The sequence below is a fragment of the Copadichromis virginalis genome, linkage group LG16, assembly GCF_057382275.1.
Source record: "Copadichromis virginalis isolate Kocher_CV1m ecotype Utaka linkage group LG16, C_Virginalis_male_GT1.1, whole genome shotgun sequence".
In the NCBI taxonomy this organism is placed as follows: domain Eukaryota; kingdom Metazoa; phylum Chordata; class Actinopteri; order Cichliformes; family Cichlidae; genus Copadichromis; species Copadichromis virginalis.
The window spans coordinates 19,240,396-19,261,655 of NC_140633.1; the positions used below are offsets into that span (position 1 = coordinate 19,240,396).

At 38.6% G+C, this 21,260-nt stretch overlaps 2 protein-coding genes and 1 long non-coding RNA gene across 5 annotated transcripts; 2 read left to right on the forward strand and 1 right to left on the reverse strand.

Annotated features, from left to right (window-relative positions):
- Nucleotides 1–2,872: 2,872 nt before the first annotated feature.
- On the forward strand, nucleotides 2,873–8,014 carry LOC146690589 (uncharacterized). The gene is made up of 2 exons (XR_014915846.1): nucleotides 2,873–3,479; nucleotides 7,206–8,014. It is a non-coding gene; the product is annotated as an uncharacterized LOC146690589 (long non-coding RNA).
- A 2,826-nt stretch (nucleotides 8,015–10,840) lies between these two features.
- On the reverse strand, nucleotides 10,841–13,928 carry trim13 (tripartite motif containing 13). 3 transcript variants are annotated; one of them, XM_085435752.1, is made up of 2 exons: nucleotides 13,871–13,928; nucleotides 10,841–12,387 (listed from the first exon to the last, which is right to left on the reverse strand). In XM_085435752.1, exons 1-2 carry the CDS (start codon nucleotides 13,898–13,900, stop codon nucleotides 11,173–11,175), a joined length of 1,245 nt encoding a protein of 414 aa, XP_085291878.1. In that variant the 5' UTR covers nucleotides 13,901–13,928; the 3' UTR covers nucleotides 10,841–11,172. The 3 variants fall into 3 exon arrangements, with proteins under 3 accessions (XP_085291878.1, XP_085291881.1, XP_085291880.1); XM_085435755.1 differs by lacking the exon at nucleotides 13,871–13,928 and adding an exon at nucleotides 13,081–13,143; XM_085435754.1 differs by lacking the exon at nucleotides 13,871–13,928 and adding an exon at nucleotides 12,517–13,074.
- Nucleotides 13,929–14,094: 166 nt separating this feature from the next.
- spryd7b (SPRY domain containing 7b) lies at nucleotides 14,095–20,843 on the forward strand. Its single transcript, XM_085435756.1, has 5 exons — nucleotides 14,095–14,200; nucleotides 15,172–15,288; nucleotides 15,702–15,868; nucleotides 19,121–19,223; nucleotides 20,220–20,843. The coding sequence occupies exons 1-5, from the start codon at nucleotides 14,095–14,097 to the stop codon at nucleotides 20,315–20,317; spliced, it is 591 nt and encodes a 196-aa protein (XP_085291882.1). The 3' UTR covers nucleotides 20,318–20,843.
- Nucleotides 20,844–21,260: the final 417 nt, after the last annotated feature.

The following is a 21,260-nucleotide window of genomic DNA, read 5'->3' on the forward strand; positions in this document are numbered from 1 at the left end:
GAGTACTTGGTTGTTAAAGTGTAATTATAAAACAAAGTCACACTGAAAATGTTTTGTTTCAAAAATCGAAAAGTGATAGTGATTATAAATGACACTTTGTTTCAGTGTAGATTATTATGAAGTGTTTACAATATCTAATTTTGTCTAGTTTAGTTGAAGTGGGCTTTAATGTTACTATATTAGCTGCAGCATGAGTAGTTATTTGTGATATTAGTATTGAAGGGGGAAAGTGAGAAATTGCACCTCTAATGTCTAGAAGAGAGCAGGCAGCACCTTGTCAAAGTGAAATTTTATGATCAAAATATAGTATCAAAGTAATATTTGGACTCTTGCTTGCTGGTAACTAGGTTTTAAAATGTTTCTAATGTGCTCATATAGGTAAAGTGGGTGTAAATATTTACCTCATTTTTCATTTTAGAGTTACAATGCAGCATTATTCTACCACCCCTCACAATCCCTTAAAAAATATTAATGCAGTGCCTTCAGTTGATCTCTATTAAAAGCTACAGGTTTATGTTTCCTCCGTTCTGTGGTATTTGCCTTTTCACACTCTTTGCAGAGCACCGATGTGCTGTTTCAGACATTCTGTGACTCATCATTCTTCAGACCCCTCTGGCAAAATAGGCTCCCACCCCCCATTTCCTGATAAACTGTGACTCTCTACTTGTACTTGCTCACATGTGCTGTAGCCAGACTGCAGAGAACCCCCACCCTTCTCTCTCTCTCTTTTTTTTTTTTTTTTTTTTTTTTTTTTCTTTCTTGCAGTGCAAAGTTGATAGTATTCAAATTTGCTGTGATAGGGACAGCTTTCGATCTTTCTTTTTTTCTTTCTTTCTCTCTCTCTCTCTTTTTTTTTTTTTTTTTTTTTTTTTTTTTTTTTTAAACACTTACTCGAGGAGTTGGCCTTGGCTTCAGCTCTGCACCATTAAATAGAAGCTGTCAAATGGTCAGTCACTTTTCTGGAACAGTTTTAAGCACTGGTCATTCTAGTTAAGCCTCAAGCTTAGATGTGATCTTTTGAGAATGTGTGCTGATTTGCATGATGATTTTTCTCTTTCTCTCTCGCTCTCTCTCTCTCTCTCTCTTCCATCCTCCAAAGCATATAGTTTAAGGCTGATGGTACTAGTTACAGCTGCTAATTGCCTTGCCACATCTTTAAATACTGCCCTTCTATTGGCTTTATTATTATTTTCTAAAAATGTATTTTTGCGTACACTAAGTGCTATAGTGCATATAGCCTTACATTTCTTTAACTAAAAAGTTGTAAGGTTAAGCAGTGTAAGGATTAATTAATCTGACTTTTTTTTTAAAATTGTCAGTTTTATGTATAATTGTTATCGTTTCATCACATTTTTTTTGTAAATCTGTTCAGTGGGGAAGTGCACTTTTGAGGTCATCCTAAAGTACGGTCATGTGTCTCGAACACTGAAGTGATTAGGCTGGTCTGTGTTCAGAATATTAGTCATTTTAAATGGTCCGGTACAGCTCTCTAAAACATGTATCTTTAAAATATATATATATATATATATATACATTTATTTATTTTAAGTGAAGTTGTGCCTCAGACAGCACGTTTAGAAAGGTATCAGCTGTTACAATGCTAGGGAATAATCTACTTGATGATTACATTTTAGATTTTAGGTAAGTAATATGATAACCTGCTGCAGCACCACCAGTAAGATTAAACATGGCAAGAGTCTGCCTCCTGGTTAGACACATGGTGTTTTCATTGGTGTTTTTCTGTGGCACAAACTTTTTTTTTCTGTTTTTTTTTTTCCCCACACAAGGGTTATAGAGTATCTCACGGTATTAACTAGTATGCCGTCAGATTGAAAAGATTTAATTATCCAAAAATATTCAAGGCATTTTTATGTTATTATTTTTATTTTATTGCTCTAACACAAATTACACCTCACCCACTACCCCCAGTAAGGGGATGTGTTTGTGTTCACATAGACCAGATATTTTCATACAGTGTGACAAACAGTGTCTTATTTAGTTAATGTTAAGTTTTAAAACTATTTTGGTTTATTTCCAACAGTAATATAAACCCATGTAATTTTGGGTTTACTGCTTTATCTTGTGTCGATTCACTGGTGTGTAACTGTCACTCTAGCTGTAAGCAGATAAGTCGAGCCTAATAAGGAACCTGGTGAAAACGACAATCATTCTTGTAATGTTTTGGGGTTTTTTGTTTTTGTTTTTTTAACAGACTTAAAACACACAATAATCATAATACACTGTTTGTGTATTTATTTTTTTTATTTGTGTTGTTTAAAGTCAGCCAACTGTAGCAAAACTTTACATTTTTTAAAAGCCTTATTTTTGGCAGATAAGACTTTTGCTTGTGTTGTGTGCTTAACTTTTTATTTTTTTTAAACACTGAACTAGGACAAGTTACTAAATTTCACCTAGACATTTGTGCTTTAATAAGTAAAACAACAAAAACAAGTATAGTCTGTTTGTGTAATTGCTGCATGAGTGTATGGGTGTGTGATTCAACTCTCTCTCACTTTGCCTTTCCTTCCTCTTTTTGCCCCTCTTGCATATGTAAGCATGCACATTCAACATACATGCTTACTTAGATCCTAATTTCAGTCTTACTCATCGATCTGTAAGTACTGCTTGAGTGTAATGAAAAAACTTCAAGCAGCCATTTTAAAGGTTGTGGTAGTTGGGATTTTTCTTTCATTTTTTTAGTATTATTTTTTTTCAGGGTAGTTGGAGCCCAAGGTTTTCTTAACTAACCTCATGCTGTTGGTCAACTATAAATCGGGTTCTCAGGTCGAACTTTTGATATTGCATCACAGTTTACAGCATTGTCTGCATCCTGTTTATGGCTGCTCTGTCTTTTGCGACAGGAGGAGCAAACTTGAGAGAATTCAAGTATAGGAGTAAAAAACTGGAGAGACCAGAAATGTATTTGGGTAGTACTTAGTGGTACTCAGTTGAATTACTGTTTATATTGTAGTTCAGGTACAGCAGTTGTTTGGATTAAATATTTCACCACACATTGTGGACGTACTTGTATATTTAGATGACAGACACTGCTGTTTGGCATGGGGGAGTCTTACAGTGTGGTCCGTACTTTCTCTGGAAGTGGTTAAAAATGGCTTTAACTATAAAAAAAACACTTAAAAAAATAAATGAATGGAACAATGAGTCAAATTAAGCTTTGCATATTAGTTGATTGTTGTTTGCACCAAATTAGTTTGTTTGAAAAAATATTGCTGGAGCTTCTAGGGAATCCCAGTCACTGCTTTACATGTGTGAGTGGCCATGCAAATGTAACTGGCTTTTCTTGAATTAACACATACTGTCATTACAGTGCTTTTTTTTTTTTTTTTTTTTTTTGTTTGTTTGTTTGTTTGTTTTTCTAGAAAGGAACAAAGCAGTTCTTTATTGGTCGCATCCTTGGACTACTGTGAACAGTAAAACTATTCATCACCTTCTGAGTTGCTCTTAAACAGCTCTTAAAGGTAATCTGCCTCTTTTTTTTTTTTTTTTTTTAATTATTTTTTTTTTCTTCCCCCCATGACAGTTGATACCTTTGTTATTTTGTGGACTGATCTATTTTGTGTGGAGATGATGAAAAGATCTCATGCTGTGTAAATATTGCCCAGTAGTTGGTGAAACATTTCATCATTAATTGTAAAGCTGTGGCACAGTGAACACAGTATATTTTTACCCTGTGCAGTTGTCTTGCCATATGCAGAACAACAATGATTTGGCTAGGCTAATCCCTGATGTTTATCTGGCTTACATGCTACATGAAACGGATTTGTAATTGGGTAAGGATATAGCTTGCTTGTAAAATGGAGAAGAAAATGTTTTAGTGTGGTTCCATGCACTGTAACTCTGGGATGGCCAAATAGTTTTAATCAGTGATATTTTTGCAAAGATGGATGGATGTGATTGCTGTTCCCTGTTTTTTCGCAGTTGATGATTTCAATGCGGATCTCCCTTTACTTTGTGCTTATACTTGCAGAATACTCTGTAAAACAGACCAGAAGAGGCTAACCCAGACCACTTGATCTGGGGAGGTGATGGGTTGTCATGTCCATGTCCCTTTTGCCCTACTGGGTGTAGGAGGTTACTTGACCTTTCAACCTTGGGGTCAGGTGACTCTTTAAGGTCATTGTATGGGTAGCAAGTGTCTGTAGGAATGGGTTAAAAAGGCTGAGCAGAGAAGATGACATGTCCGGGCATGCTTCCTTTAAAGGAGAGAGAGAAAAATAGGGAGAGGTTGGAGTCAGTGATGTGAACAGTTCCACCTGGACTTGGAAAGAAATGATCAGCTTATAAGGAAATTGCACAACTTACCTGGTTTGTTTCTTTGTGTGCTTTTTGTTAAGTATTTTAGGTTTGTTTGATTGCAACTTCAGTGTAGATCAGGCTGTTCTGCAAAAAAAATGGTGTGTACAAACTAAATATGAGATGAGAAAATTATACATGATTATTCTGCAGGAAAGTAGATCCACTGTAACAATAGTGGGCTGTCATTGTTTTTATAACTAGCAAAACCTTTTTGTAAATCAGTGAATTTATTTTTCTCACAAATTTATTTATTTTTTATGATTTTAAAAACAATGTCTGATGTCATTTCTCACCTGCAGCTTTGCAGAGCACACTCATGTCTTCTGTCAATTTTTTTTTATTTTATTTTATTTGAATGGCTATTGCAAGTTATTCCGTTTACAAAGCTTAAAAACGGCAAATCCCTGTGATCGGGAAGTAAGTGTGTGTAGCATTTCTGTTTGAAGACTAGTGTCTAATTTTTGTTGCACTCCTAACAGGCAGTGTGGACTTTATTAGCCTAGGACTAAAACAAGAATTTGCCCCACAAATCTGGCAATTGCACAGTCCTGGTTTGTAGTTTTAAATTAACAGCAGCTTCAAATGTCTTAAAACTCTGTTTTCTTGGTAACAATCTTATTTTTATTCTTTTTTTTTTTTTTTTTTTTTGTCATTTAGGTGCAAAATTTTTTTTTAGGTATGCATGATATCAACTGTAAAATTAGAATTGAGGAAGTGTTTAATTTCATACTGACTTGGCTTGTACTATTTTTTTTTTTTTTTTTTTTTTTTTTTTTTTTTCCCCATGTGTTTTTTTTAATGTTAGGCAATAAGGGACATTATCTGTGAATTACAGGCTAGACTTCTACTTATAAACTGGGTAAGTAGAAGAGGAAAGTGGAAAGGGGGCAAAAAAAAATACACCACACTAAGTGGTCTTCACTGTTTTTCCACCCACCTGCCACTCTCAGGTAGGTCTGGCTGAGTTGTGCTGTTGCACCTGTGTTGACTACATTGGGTTATGCAATTGGGCTGTAATCATGAATGCCTCTCATTAATAAAGGTGTTTAATTTGCCTGAAGTCAGAATCACGCGATATCCTTTAGATATCAGAAACTTTGCGGTAATGGCACAGGAGGTAAAATCAACATTTCTTTGCAGGCTGGTATAACAAGTTTTAGTTTGCCAGTCATCATAGTTCAAGTTGCATCTGTTTAACACTTTATTGAGAAATACAACATGTTTGGGGATTTTTAAAGTCAAATTCAAATTAAAGACTTTTGTCTGTTACAGTATAACAGATGAAAGCAGTGCCTTTGTGCCACTATTGTTGTTATCCCTACTCACACCTTCATTATCACATGAAGAAAAATGTTTGTGGCTTTTCTTTTCTTTTTAGTCTTTCATGTGAACTAGACTGGAGTTTGTGTGAGAAAGAAAACAACTGCCGAACTTATCAGTGTCTTTTTGGAGAGGAAGTATGCAAGAGACTATCAGATTCAGGCTATCATGTCCATTTCAGACTAAGGTCATAATTACAGGTCCATTGAGACCTCTAGTGGTAACAATTGTTGGCCTAAATCTCCCATGGGATTATTATCGGGATAATGTTTGTTTTAACACCTTCTACATGTTTTAAGATTTAAATGTTTTGTTGACATTTACTACAGCAGCCTAAAACTTTTTACATCAAGGGTGGCACATTCTTCAGTTGAAATAACTGGAAGATATTTTATTTGCTGAGCTGTTGTGGGCAAATTGCTGCTTTTTTTTTTTTTTTTTTTTTTTTTTTTTGCATTTGCATTTGCTTTCATCTACATTTCAGATGACCTATTGTGTGCTGGCTCCTGAAAAGGCAAAATATCTGTTAGTATTCATGTGAATTTTATATTTGTGGTCTCTCCATATGACCCCTTTTCTTTGTTTGAATTTTAATTTTTTAAAGTAAGCTATTATTCTTATTCTTTTGATTTTTCCCAATTTTAAGATGAATTTTAAACCTAAGTTATTTTCAGTAGTTTCTATGGAGCATGAACAGTGAACTGCACTATATGCTAGCTTTACACTTGGATGTTTGAACATCTGCCAGTAGCACTAATGGGAGTGGAATGAAAATGCAACAATAGTTTGCAAGTTTACATTAGGGAGAAATGATTTCTGACTTTTAGAAAAGTGCCTTGTCAAATAGTTTTACACTGCTGACATAAATCAGTCCATGCCTTATTTGCAAGGGTGTAAATAAATAGTCATTTAATTTTGACTCCTACTTGTGTTTTTTTTAATAAAAGTAGATTGCAAAATCTTTAAACTTCAGATGTAACACTATAAGTACATTACGAAGTCTGTGGACATTGGTGCTCCTATAAGCTGCTTGGCTCAAAGTTGAGGGGAATCCTAATTGTAGAGCATACAATAATATTTCTGTATTTTAAATGTGGCAACAGTTTGGGGAATACGTCTTCTAGTTTCAACAGTGCTTCATGCATTGAGCAATATCTATAAAGAAATATATTTCCAAGTTTTGTGTGGAAGAACTCCACTGGCCTACACACAGCTCTGACCTCAATCCCTTTGAACAGCTTGTGGATGAACTGGAGGCCGACAGCTAGCCAAGGGTCCAGGCCTTATCATCCAGCATCATTGTCCGACCTTACATTGTGGTTAACTGGTGCAAATCTTGGCAGCCAGGCTTTGAAATTGTGATAAGTGATTTCCTGGAAGAGTGCAGCAGCTTAGTAATGCCCATACATTTTTGAGATGAGGCTTTCAACAAACGCAAGAGTGTGAAGCTCTCCTGTCCACATACTTTTCAGCACAAAGAACACTTTAATACTTAATGTTAATATTTTGAGAATGACTTCTGTATTATATTAAACCTTTTCTCTCTCTTTTTGTTTTGTGTGTTTCAGATGCCGAGTCTCCATGGCCACTTTAGGAGAAGACTGGAAACTTCAATCTGATTCTGGTGATCACCTGAATGTCTTTAGGTGGTTTAAATAATAGGTAATGGCTCTGTATCCATCCGTAAACATGTGCTAAGGATTAGAAGGCCAGAAGATGAAGACAGCGCAAATAACACAGAAGCAGAGACTGTTTTGAATGGAAGGACCGCAGCAGCAGTTCTGGTGATGTTGTAGCAGCACGGAATGGTTTGTGGGTTATACTGAGATGCAGGCCATACTGTGCTGCCGCACTAAAGCCTGAATATACTACATAGCTATTATCTCACAGTCTCTCCACCAAACATACTGTTGCAGTGAAAGCTTGAGGTAACAGGTAACGTACTGTCACTTTTGCATAAAACAGTAGTCTTTACTGACTTGAATTAATTTCTCATAGCCTTTCTTCTCCCTCCCCCCAGCTGTGATGAGAAAGTTGTTTGGGCTTCCCCATTCTCATTTTCTGGTCGCCTTACTGTAGCAGCACGTAAATATTGGAGTTAACACTCTAGCTGAAGTCTCCAGTATTGATCGTACTGCTGAAGCAAAGCGGGCCACTCACAATCACAGCAACTAACCACCACTGAGTGTACTCAGACCACTCAGGTGGTGGCAAACAGAGGCTGGCCTTTAGAAATGTTTACAGGTACAGGTTGACTCACTGATTCTTACTTAATGTCTATTCCATATTGTATTGACATGTAAAATATGTATACTACATTTTATTACACTTCACTATTATGTGTAAACCTTTTGAGAATAAAAACGTTTTAATTCTGTTTTGTCTGCAGTGTGTTTTCAAGTTGTCATGCTAAACTTTTGTCGGTGTGGTGTGTTTAGTAGTCTTTAGTTTAAGGGACAGGAAAAGCGTTTGTGTTCCTGATAGCGGAAACTATTAACGAGGCTTTAAGAAGCGCTGCCGTCCTTGGAGAAGAAATGCTCACAATGGCCTGCGTGGCCTTTCTGCAGCGCTGCTGGGATATTTGGGCCTATTCAGCAAAGCGCAGTGACAGATTTGCTTCGGATTCAAATCGTTACAATCATGCTTGGATTGTCGCCCAAACACCAGGAGTGCTTCTGAAAAATCAAGATGAATTCACTGTCTGTATACAGTGTGTTTAAAAAATTAAATAAAGAAAAAGAAAATACGGTTTTTAATACAATTTGGGCTCAGTTTATTCGATAGTTGTTGTTTTTTTAATAACTTGCTTATAGCGGTCAGAATTTACCTTATATTCTTTTGCATTATAACTGCCTTTATATTTTTAATCTATAGCGATATATTTTGTGCACTAAATCTGCAGTTGTGCTCGGGCGGCGGGCTAAGCCCTCCATTTTAAGTCCTGCCAGGATGATGCTGACGATGATCCAGATTCAGACTCATAAATAAAAAGCGTTTAACTTCGATTTACAGGCCTTTGGTATAGGATCGTTTAAGCTGGTTAATATCTGTATTCTTTCAAAACATCACGTAGGCTTTATGTGAATGTATAAATTAGAAAAGATTAATAGAGAAGTTGAGTGCGTTGTTACACTCCTCTGTAAAGTTATACATACCGGACCTTTCCGTTTTTTTTTTAAAGTTTGTATGAAACACAAACTAAGTGCTTGCATTTTCTTTCTTTTTTCCTTGGGAACAGTGAATTCTGTCTAGTCCAACATTTCCCCTTTACTGACGAAACGCAGCTGCAGCAGTTTCCTTCCATTTGGCCTTATGCGCCTTTTGTTGTTATTATTATTATTAAAAGTTCAGAAAATCACGTATTTATGAAACTAAGAGAAAAATTGAATTGGTGCATTTAACAAGGGTGATATTTATGAATTTTTAATAAAAGTTTCAGGGGTTTTATTATCCCTGATTTATTTCTTTGCAAGAACTTTTGAGTTTTACGAAATTATACAAACAATATAACCCTCCTACTTGTATATACACATTAAGCATATTTTATACCATTCATACGGATTTACTAAATTATCTATAATATCTTAATCTTTAATATTGCCAAGACTATACGGTGGACATAAAACAGCTGTGTGTGTGTGTGTGTGTGTGTGTGTGTGTGTGTGTGTGTATTGACAGGGTAGGTGGGAAAGGGGAAAAATGTTACTTATAATTTTGGAAATATTTATATCTTGTCTTTCTAAATGCTATGATTTAAATGCTCAGTGTTGCATTTAAATTCCATTATTTTGCGCATTGGAAAAGCAACAGACTCCACACACATCAAAATGTGGAAGCAGCGATAATCGATGTGCAGTCTGAAATTCCCTATAGTGACTTAGAATTGTTTATATATGCATTTTTATCACTGCTGGTATTTTAAAAAAAATGCATATTTACCTGCTTATACCTTTCGACGCATTTTATTACCTTTGCCTACATTAATATACGGCTGTACATTAGTTCCCATATCCACCCCCACACCAAGAGAAATTGGTTCCTGGGTAAAATTTGTACCCGCTAATGAGAAAAATAATGGGAAAACTCATTATTCAATAAACAGCAATTTAAAAAAAATTACAATGGGGTTTAAAAACGTCCCAGAGTGCTGGAAATGCTCCAGAAATGTGATATTTGCTACACTGAAAAGATTATTCACAAATTATTTGAGTATTTAGTGACCGCCGATTGTCCAGATGAGAGCTTGGAGTTTTTTATTCTCACTTTTGGTATAAAGCGGCTGACCGTGCGCTGTCTTTATGGCCGTGTTAAAAAGTCAGTTATACAGCCGCCCAGTAGTTTTGTTTCATTTTTATCTAGTTAACATTTAACAGGCTGTGTTTATATTTGCGTGAGATTAAAATTAAATATTAATAGAGACTCCTACTTTTATACCCATGCTTTATTTGCCTGGCAACAGAAAGCTATATATATGTACATGCGTGCCATGACGTAGATCCTGAATTATGGTCAGTGCTGACATCACTGATTCGCTTTGTGGCGTGATCTTATGGAGTCTCCCTCTCCAAAATGCATATAGGGAATACATAAACAACAGGATAACTGATCTTTAGTCACAATCCACTGTCCTTTTACTCTGATCCATTAAAAAAAAGAAAAAAAGCCAAGTATCTGATTTGAGTTAACCCAGATTAATTCAATTTAACCACGTGTTTTGAGTTTTAGGCCTCAAAGTTACTTTCATTTCTATTCAGACGCACAGCAGAAAACCAGAGAATATACACACTTCTATTAATTACCCACTCTGCAGGATTGACTTCACTGTCTGGACACAGTCATGCAATGAATGAGTCGCATAACAACAACAAAAAATAGTATGCACGACTGCCTGCAGATCTATGCTCTGACAGAGACCTATAAGGATGTAAGGTTTCATCCACACACGTCAACGAGCGGTGTGATCACCGGGAGCTGCGGTGTCTGCAGCCTGCTGAATTTTTCACACGGGCCCTGTTATGTAACGCTTATAACCTTGAAGAGGCTGCAGCATCACTATGGCGCAGAAGCCTCTGTGGGAGAGAGGCCGTGGATCACACTGCATTCTTTCATTACGCACTTGCTTACTTCATCGAATTGCATTTACATGTATACATTTGGAAAAAGCAGCCCGTTCTGAGCTGTCGCATTAAATAAAAACAAAGAGTTGACTCAAAATTCTCAGATTTATTTGTGAAAATCACGTTGAACAAATATGAAATGATTTTTTTTCTTTTTAGGAAAAAAAAAAGGAATCGATTGCACATGGGAAAAAAAGTGAATTGGTGTTTACTTGATGAAAAGACTATAACCTCAGAGGATTAAGGGTTGATTCGTTTGATTCTATGGCTTCATCGAGGTTGCAGCTTGTTCAATAAGGCAAAAAACAAACAAACAAAAACAACTAATGTAAACAATTAGATGTTTTAAAGTACTCGCTAGAGTTTTACATCTCACTTGTCATGTGTAAATTATCTGACAGCTGTGAGTTAACGCTATCTAGTTAGTGGGTAATTTATAACTGTCAATAAAGCGGGCAGTAGAGTCGATTAACTGCATGATATATTTCTGACCTGCATCAACCACATCTATGTAAATGTCCTTGATTTCCTGGAGGCACGCACCGGTATGTGCAAAGAGAGAGAAAAGTGCAGCGAGAAGTGATTCAGCCTCCCTGGTCACACACGCTGTGAAGGTGTGCGGCAGCAGCAGAGACAGCACCACCGAGCTGATAAGTGTGAGGATAAGAATGCTGATCCATCTGGGCACTGCCATGCGTTTGTTCCCTATTCGGTAGGAGCCACTCTCGTGGGGGACCGACATCCTGTCCACTTCCCTGAGCCTCAATGAATCCCAGTTTTTAACGTCGAAATTACGCACAAGGGGACCGACGTCCATGTCTTTCCGAGACGGCAGTGGAGTATTGTTAAGCAGCTTTAACTTGTCCCGGAACTCTTGCATCTGCTGCAGAAAGCACAGGGTGTCGGAAACGCTCCCGAAAGACCCAGCGATGCTGAGCGCGCGTTTCTGCTCCTCCAGCGCTGCGCTCAGCTTGCTGATCTCCGGGTCGTATGCTTGCATCACCACCAGCTTTAGTGTTTCGAAGTCGGACAGGATCTCATTCTTTTTGCATTCAAGGGCACTGATGAGTTTCTCGAAATAGTTTTTTACCTTCTCTGCGTCCTTACTGACCGACAGAAGCGCCCTTTTCTTACTGGCTTGTAGTGTATCCAGGCAGGACAGGTAATCTGCGCTACGCCAGTTCTTCACCCCGCAAAGCAGCTCATCAAACGCCTTCTTTTCCCGTTCATACGCATCCTCCAAGGAGCAGAACTTGTGCCCTTCGTGGTCATTCGTCGCTGCGCAAAATCCACATATTAATTTCAAGTCGGTGGCGCAAAATATGTTAAGAGGCTGACCGGAGTGTTGTTTACAATCAGACATTTTGGGTATAACCTTTATTTTGCTGAACTTCTCAACTATCCCGCGCAGAGAGTAGTTGATCTGCAGGCTGTTTGCGCCGTTGTGGGGGGTCTCTTTGCGGCAGGTGGGGCATTTGAAAGGTGTCCTAAAAGCTGGACCTCGATTCCCCTCCAAGAGTCCCTCCAAGCATTTCTTGCAAAAGCTGTGTGAGCACAGCAAGACCCGCGGGTCCTCGAACAGACCGCAGCAGATTGGGCATGTAAGTTCCTCTTCTAGCTGCTCCATTGCACCCTGCAAACACATCATCCAGGCGTCAAATCGATACTCAATTTAGAAAACAAATGAAAAAACAAACCAACAACAAAACAAAAACCCAACAGCAAAAAAAGGACACGATAAAACGCACTACACAATACGCACCCACTAAGGGATGCCTCCCCATAAGGCAGAAGATGCAATATTTGAACACGAAAAACAATGATGCAGCATCGCAAAGGATACAGATTTGGCTGTCACGTTCCAAATGTGTGTGGAATATCCCCATCCCGAAAGTGAAACCGACTCGGATCCCTGTACGCGCGTAAAAGCTTGGATTGAGCTCTGCCAAAAGCTCCGTTTGAGCAATTTGGGTCATGCAACATCCTGATTTTTGATGTATCTCAGTTGCCAGTTGGCGTTGTAAGAAACTTTTAAAAAGAGAGAGAGAGATCTCTGCAGGTTGGATGCGAATCAGAATAATCAGTAACTTTATAGTTAACAGTAAATCATTATCTCCTAGCTGTGTATTGCAAAATAGGACGGTGGTTAGCTGAGCTGAGCTGAGCCCCTAAAATCCCCGTCGTCTAACCAATCCAATGCGACAAATTATCGACAAACAGCGCTTGCGTTAGAGTCGATCCTGTTGGCAAGGTACTGAAGGAGGGCTGTGACAGATTTTGCAAGCGCATAGTAACATGCAACTACTGGACCAAAAGATTCACTCACCAGCTGCTGACTGCTGAGACGCACAGTGCAACGCAATCATGGCGCTTGTTGCTGTGCAGACTTCGCCCTTTTCCGGGTTTGGAGTTAACCATTTCAGTGGCGTGCCAAATATTTTCTGCAGCATAAAAACTCCTCTATAACAGCGCACTTATAATTCAAACTGCACATAAATCCATACCGAAATGAAAACTATTGGCGTTTTAAAGCGATTTGACAGGTTTCTCCTTGAAGATCGGATGTTTACGTTTTTAGCCCTGCGGGTAATTTGCAGAGGATCCCTGCTTGTCTGTTGGGGGAGGGGCTGTTGCTATGCAAAACATTCCAGCGTGAAAAACTGTCAACTAGGTTTTAGTAGCAGCTTTGCCGTTGCACGTTTTTTTTTCCTGCAGTGGACTACTTCTGTCCCTCGTGTTGGCACTTGTCAATATATACCTGCAAACGATTTACACGCTAAGAGGCGCACGTGTGGACCCCATCTGTATTAGCTTATATATATATATGTGTGTGTGTGTGTGTGTGTGTGTGTGTGTGTGTGTGTGTGTGTATATATATATTACAAACTACATTTAAATGCTTTGTTATTATGGAGCCTCAAGTTTGAACCTAAACTGAAAAAATATTAACTTAAAGTACATCAGGTGCACTGTGCTGGGCGAAAACAGCACATTAGTAGGCTATGTATCCACCATTAAACCTTTGATGTTTTCCCTCCAAAATTCACTCTCTCTTCGTTTCGGGTTATGTAACATCGATATCCAATAGTTACTTAGTCACGTGTAGAAATGTTGACCTTGATTTTCTTCCCTTGTTTCCATGCCATCAGGAGCAACTGCCTATCTTAGGCGCTGTGATTGGATACAGCAGGGGTAGCAGGGGCTTATGCTGCACCGCCCTCTGCCGCTGGGTGTCGCCGTTGCGCAGCGGGACCTCTTGACGCTTTGACGTCCAGCGCTCTTTGGTTTCTGGTCTAAGTTTGTTTCCGGATGTTCGGCTGGTGTCGTGGAAAAAATAATAATGGCTGCGATGTTTACGTGTTGTCTAGGCTGCTGCGGAGATGGCGGATCGGGGCATATTCCCCTCAAAGAAATGCCCACAGTTCAGTTAGATACTCATCACATGGGTAAGTGAAGTTTGCGTGTAATTCTTGCTGCTCATATAGGAGCAGTTTATGTCTACACACGCCCAGCTGCCTCTCTCCGTGTATGTGTGTGGCAAGGTGGTTTGCTACTTCCGCTGCTACTTCTAGCTCGCTAGCCGATAGCTGCTAGTAAATTTTTCTGCGCTGCTAGGCTAAGTGTTTCTGTGTGTAGCAGTGAGCTGCCCTAAAACGTTCATTTGGTAAACTTTCAACAGGGCTTTCAGTTGTTGCTAACCGCAGCTTGACATGACACAAGACAAAGACAGCAACAACTGACCGGACAGAAAATTGAACCTGAGCTCTTTTACAACTGTTCATGGATGGAAGCTGTCAGAATCCCCCTCTTTGCGCCCCAAAGAGAATTTAAGACACACTAAATTACTGTGATTTTAAGCAGAAAGCTGTATTTACTTTGTATCTTTGGACAGAACGGATTAATCAGCTCGTTTCAATGTTCACTGATAAATGGAGAAATATACACATTTGTCCATTTTTATCTTGGCCACAACATGTTTCCCACAACATTGTAAAGTATGACTTACTGCTTCCTGAAGATCTACTTAAGTAGACTTCACAACCGGCTGTGACAGTAGAAATCACGATACGTGTGCTTTTGTATTTGAGGGGAAAAAAAACCATGTTCACCTGTCTCAGCCTCTGCACATTAAGATGGAAGAGAACTAGTAATTTTTAGAAGATACAATCATAATTTAAAAGTTATGATATTTTTTAAATGGTAGTTGTTACCGTAAAATTACATGCATGGCCTCGCCTGTATTCATCATAGGATTACAACTTAAAGGCTATTTTTATTAAAGTGGTGATGGTCTGGATCAGAATGATTACAATATTAATAATGTAAAAGTCTTTTCAGCTGTTTCACGGGTATCATGTGAGCTAGAAAGTGCATATTATAAGTTGAAAGTAAAATCGAGCCTTGCTTTGTCTTGCAGGCACAGATGTTGTCATTGTAAAGAGCGGCCGAAGGATATGTGGAACCGGAGGCTGCCTGGCCAACGCTCCTTTGCACCAGAACAAAAGTTATTTTGAGTTTAAGATCCAGTCCACTGGTGAGCACTTGGTTTTTAAGCCTTTTAGTTATCGTCTTCTTTTCCTTCATGATTGCAATTTTCTGCGTTCCTGCTGGGAGTTATTGACACACTATTTTTAGATGCACACTGGTCTTGTGACTGCATGCTCACTGGTTCATGCTTACTTCTTCTTGCAATGACCATATTTGAAAGCACACATTGTATTTTTGTACATGTAGTTTGTGGTAAAAGAGTGATTGAGATGACATTCTCAACAGTTTTAAAACAAACAATCGGATCTCAGTCCAGAAAAACATTGTAGTAAAGTTTGTAACATAGATTGGAGGTCATCAAATATCAGGATAGTTTGGAATACACGTTTTAAAATGAACATGTTATTGGTGTGTGTGCCCTTCACATCTTCGTACTTGAGTGGTGTGCTTTGTGTGTAGGTGTGTGGGGGGTAGGTGTGGCAACCCAGAAAGTGAATCTCAACCAAGTGCCTATGGGCAGAGACACAAACAGCCTAGTCCTGAGGCACGATGGCTCCATTTACCACAATAATGAAGAGAAGAATCGTCTACCCGCTAACAGCATTCCTCAGGAGGGGGATATTGTGGTAAGTCACAAAAATAATTGGGCTTAATTACGTATTTAATTTTGATGCCCTGATCTTTGAAATGTTTAAGTGTTATTAGTTGGGCTGTGAAGCTAAAAATGGAGAACTGTTTTTTGGGGAGAGGGTTTTCTCGGAATCTCGTGGAATCAATTAGAACTGGGGTGGGAACTAAAAACATTAACTTTTATCCTAAAGGCTGTTCCAGAGATAAAAATATCTTCTGTTGTAAGTACCGAAACGATTCATTGCAGAGAACATACTCTACACAGCTGCTGATCATCCCTTTTTTATTACATATTATTGGAATTGTTCACAAAACTGTCAGGACTCGGAAATAAGTTTTAAAAAGATACAAGTTTAATGAGTTCAGACTTGAGGTTGGAACAAATTGATTTTTTAAAAGCAGATTGATGGTGTAGAAATTCCAACCATGCTCTTTATAGGGCAATGTTTGGTTCTGCCACTACTAGACAGTTTTACCATAATTTAAACTTTGGTCACCGTGGAAACCCTTCAAGTCTGTTAGTAATTAAAGGTTCAAGGTTCTTTATATGTCACATGCATAGTTATACAAGTATAACACACAGTGAAATGTAACCTGACACGCTCTCGACATGTGCAAAAAAGGGGGGGGGGAGATAGAGGAAGAACAATAAATATATATATATATATATATATATATATATACATACACATACACATTGGGTGAATGTGCAGTAGTAGCAGGAGGCAGGTGAATTCTGTACATTAATAAGAATGTAAAATAAATCAGTCAGATTTATTTTACAGAATAGACAATATAAACATATTTAAAATTAAAGGAATTTGAAATGTGTCTGGGTTTAGAGTGTCTGGAAGAGAGTCCTGTCTCAGTCAATTATAGATTATGTGAGTTTAGATGATGTGAGATGTGTGTGTTTAGGGCCCGGATGGCTTGGGGATAGAAGCTCCTCTTGAGTCTCTCTGTCCTTGCCTGGATGATGCAGAACCTTCTACCAGATTGCAGAAGTTGGAACAGTTTGTTGCCAGGATGGGACGGGTCCTTCAGTATCTGCGCTGCTCTAGTCCGGCATCTCCTGGTGTAGGTGTCCTGGAGCGGGGGGAGAGCAATCCTGCAGCAGCGTTCTGCTGTACGGATCACTCTCTGGAGAGCTTTTTGGTCCTTCACACAGCTGTTCCCGAACCACGATGTCATGTTCTGTGTGAGGATGCTCTCCACAGCGCCTGTATAGAAAATCCTGAGGATCTTTGGAGAGACCCTGAACTTCCTCAGTTGTCGTAGGTGATACAGCGTTTTTGGTCTGGACCTGAATGTGGGCAGCCCATGTCAGGTCTGAGGAGATGTGGACACCAAGATACTTGAAGGACTGCACCCTCTCCACTCCATTGATGATAATGGGCTTGTAGTCTCTGTGCTGACCCCTTCTTAATAGTAGTACGAGTGCACCAAAGTCACCTGCCTTAAAAGAAAGCAAGAAGCTATTTCTACAGATTAACTTGACATACTGGAACTACGTAAATGCAAAGGAAGAAACTTGTGCAAAGAGAATTATGAACTCTTTCCCCCATAAAGACATTTGATGACCTCCCCTGTACCCTTTAATGGCGATTTTTGACACCTCAGACACTCCTTTTGATTCTTTTCCCCATAAAGACACGGTTTGATGACCATTAGAGTAGTTTCCGTATTTTTCCAAGGATAGCTGCATAGGCTGAGACCACCCTCGTAATTTCTGATGTGAACCCAGTTATTTGGTTTTATAAGCAGGCCTAAACTTTGACAGAAACCACTCAGATCCCAGTAGACTCTTAGTAGGCTTTAAAGGGGTAAAGAGTAAATCTATAAGTGATTATCATTAATTTTATTATGACACAAAGTATTTTAATTTTCATCAAATTCAGATCAGTCACTCACTCTGCACTGTGTTTCAGATTTAGCTGTTTGAATCTTGTCTGACACACACGGAGCGATCCATCTCTGCAAATATTTTTGCTAGAGAAACCAACTTGTATGAAAGTTGTGATTGATCGCTGAGTTGCTATACTGAGATTGTTTGACGTGTGTGACTGTGAACGTGCTCACCATACACACAATTCAAGATGAGCTTATATTTTTCAAAAAGCAATAGGATTTATCAGATCCAGCATTTGATCTGTGGTGTTTGTTCTATCCTATATGATGGTATTCTGCAGCCCATGTGCAATGAGTCTGCACATTTAATATCCTTTATTTATATCAAATAATCATAAAGACAGATGCAGTCACAAAGTTAAAAAGAATATAAGTGCACGGCCTCTCTCAGGGACAGTAACCGGACAGCTCATTAGCAGTCGATGCTTTTCGACAGTTGTTTCTATGTAAGTAAGTTGAACTTTACACAGCTTGTAACTAACTAGCTTGTAAGGTTGTGGTGGAGCACACATGTACGTTATCATCTGTTCTCTTTATCACTTCTTACTGGAACACTAGGCAGCTAAACAAACTGACATTGGCCCTCACTAGTGTTTCTTGAGTGATTCAGGCTACTTAGGCATACTTCTAAACTCTTAAGCCTTTGATTACAAAGGCTAAAATTTAATTTACGGGTTCAATCGGCTAAGTGCTGATGATTATTGCCTCTTTTCCGCTGATACAGTGCAGTTTTGAGTCAGTTCTCGCTTGGCGCCTTTTGAGTACAAGCCCACATTTTGACAGGTTTGAAAACCAGCTGTGTGTGGAAGAAGTTGGGGTGATTTCTGTGGGAAGAATGTCATGAACACATTCAGTATGCGGGCTATAAATCATCTTTTTTGGGGGTAGCCCCTCCCATTGATGTCAGTGGTTTCGGCTTTGGGAGCAGCAGTTTTGTGCTACAGTGTTGGTGGGTTTGTTTGTTTTTGCTTTAAATGCGTAGAACCGGTTTTGTATTAGACACTAACACTGTGTTGGTGGCAGAGATTTAGCATGTCTTCATCAAAAAATGCTTTGGCATGTTTTTTAAATCCAACTTTGTCAGTCCCATTTTCATTTGCCATAAGAGGAGAAAGCAAAGAAGTCTGTGAGATGGGAACCTTAGTGTCTTGTATTGTCTTCTTGTCTTTGTTTATTTGATAAAAGTTCTGTTTAAAAGAGAAAAAAACAACTTTTCCTGCTTCTTTTAAAATATAGGAAAGATTTTAAACATGGCACAGATGTAAGCTGTGACCTCCCGAGATAAGATACTTCAACAAGAGTTTCATGCTTTTCTCAGCTTGTGTATTTGTGTTCCTCAGGGAATCACATATGACCACGTGGAGCTGAATTTATATCTGAACGGAAAGAACATGCATTGTCCTGCCTCAGGGATCCGAGGCACTGTATACCCTGTTGTTTATGGTAAGTTGATTTCATATGTTCACTAGTTACCAATGATTGCTAACTATATGATCATTGTTGCCTTACTTGAATATAACAAAAAAAAAATGTATGGATCTTTTTGTATTCGTTACAGCAGTTACAACTTGATTCCACTAGAGGGCTGTATTGCACATCTTTGCACAGCTGTTCTACAGACAGGCTGACAGTTTTAGTTGAATTGAGTTTAATAGAGTTTTTAATGTGAATATTTCGCCACACACAGGAAAGAGTGTTCTATTTGAACTGATCGAACACAGCTTTCATCGGAAGGCAGTGGCCTTGCCACGGAGAATCAAGACATGCATAATTTCGTCCAGTAAAAAGTTACTGCAATGATTTCAATGACTTGATTCAGTTCTCCATCTGATGTGTGGAGCTTGTCCAGATAATCAGCTGGCGGTTTTATGTTGGACAGCACACATGTAAGATGTTTGCTCTTGACCTGAACTCTCTAACTAAAGCCGTGATCAGAATGCAATCGCAAGTGTCCCAAATTGCATTTAACATCCGGGGGGGTGTCATCACCTGGAACCTGATCACATCACCTTTAATTTGGACTGATTCCATGTGTACTTGTAAATCAGATCTTGGTGTAATATTGTGGCATAAACAGCCAAATCAGAATTAATTCGCTAGCATTTCCCGAGTGTCTGAGAGTTGTAGGTAAAAGTTGATGAAATCCGTTTCATTTATGCCCCCAATCCCAACCACTGTAATTCTGCATACGCAAACACATGTATAATGTGCTGTTTTCATCCCTGTGTTTGGTAACATTCTCAGACAACATACGTACACAGGCTCAGGTTGAGGTTTTGAGAGTTTATCTTATAAACAGAAGAAAACCTAAAGCTGTTTTCACAGAGTATATACTTTCAGGGTCTTTAAAGGTGAAATTCAACTATAGAAAAGTTAAGACGTGAACAAGAATACAGTGTCTGAACTTATGATTGATCGTGTCTTTATCTTCTGTTCTAGTGGATGACAGTGCCATCTTAGACTGCCAGTTTAATGACTTCTATCACACTCCTCCACAAGGATTTGAGAAGATCCTCTTTGAACAACAAATCTTCTAAAGGAGCACTTCGGCCTCAGCCCCTCTATATGTTGTCGCCCTCCTCTATATCTCTTAGCAACCTCTGTATCACTACAGTTTGACCTTAACTGGTAGTATCATTATGCGTGGCTTGGAGGCATCTTGTTTCGTTCCCCCTGTTTACTCTCTCTCTACTGCTGCTCTGGATTGACTTTAGAGTACCCATGAAGAAGTGGGGATTTCTCTTCCTTGTTCGACTACAATCGGCTGTCACAGTCCATGATGATGGAAAGCTGTAAAATCACAAACTTATGTAAATAATAATCGATCTGTATTAATTGAAAACCTTTCAGTTGCTGCTTTAATCCACAATACATGTGTGTAGATAACAGACAATGGATGTAATGGTATGTTCACTGTTTTTGAGGATGAGAAGCCATGTGTTATTGACATTGCTTTATATATATATATATATCATCCAAAATATCATACTAACATCTCAGCATACACCCTGTATTTATTTGTATTTATTTGGTTTCCAGATCAAAGTTTGGCATCTTATTTTTTGGCCAGCAGAAGTTAGTGACCCAATGAAGGGTCAGCTATAATTCTAATACATTAACTATTGCGCTGCCTTTTTGAATTATCACGCAATGAAAACATGGAAGTACCGCAACACTTTTATGATTAATGTCACTGCATTATTTAGAGTTGATAGGGAGATTAATACAAACAATAAATCGGTGCACATTCCAGGAGGTGATGGTGCTGGAGACTGACATATTTCTGAAATTGGAAACACTAATATATATAAATCACTTCTTTGAGCAGCCTTTTTTTCACCCTAAAAAATATAGATTGTGTGTATTCTAAGTATCTGAATATTTCCAGAGCTGGTGTTGGTCGTCTCTGATTAGAGATACATCAGAAACGTGGAGTTGTCGTTATGTACAGATATCGCATATCCGCTGCTGAAGTGTGAC

What these genes read in the sequence shown, in the direction of transcription:
- spryd7b (XM_085435756.1), top strand. Translation starts at nt 14,095, where the DNA reads ATGGCTGCGATGTTTACGTGTTGTCTAGGCTGCTGCGGAGATGGCGGA. An exon ending in GTTTAAGATCCAGTCCACTG is followed by an intron (nt 15,289 to 15,701) that starts GTGAGCACTTGG and finishes CTTTGTGTGTAG; the next exon opens with GTGTGTGGGGGGTAGGTGTG. An exon ending in TGTATACCCTGTTGTTTATG is followed by an intron (nt 19,224 to 20,219) that starts GTAAGTTGATTT and finishes CTTCTGTTCTAG; the next exon opens with TGGATGACAGTGCCATCTTA.
- trim13 (XM_085435752.1), bottom strand. Translation starts at nt 13,900, where the DNA reads ATGGCATGGAAACAAGGGAAGAAAATCAAG. An exon ending in AACAAGGGAAGAAAATCAAG is followed by an intron (nt 12,388 to 13,870) that starts GTCAACATTTCT and finishes ATGTGTTTGCAG; the next exon opens with GGTGCAATGGAGCAGCTAGA.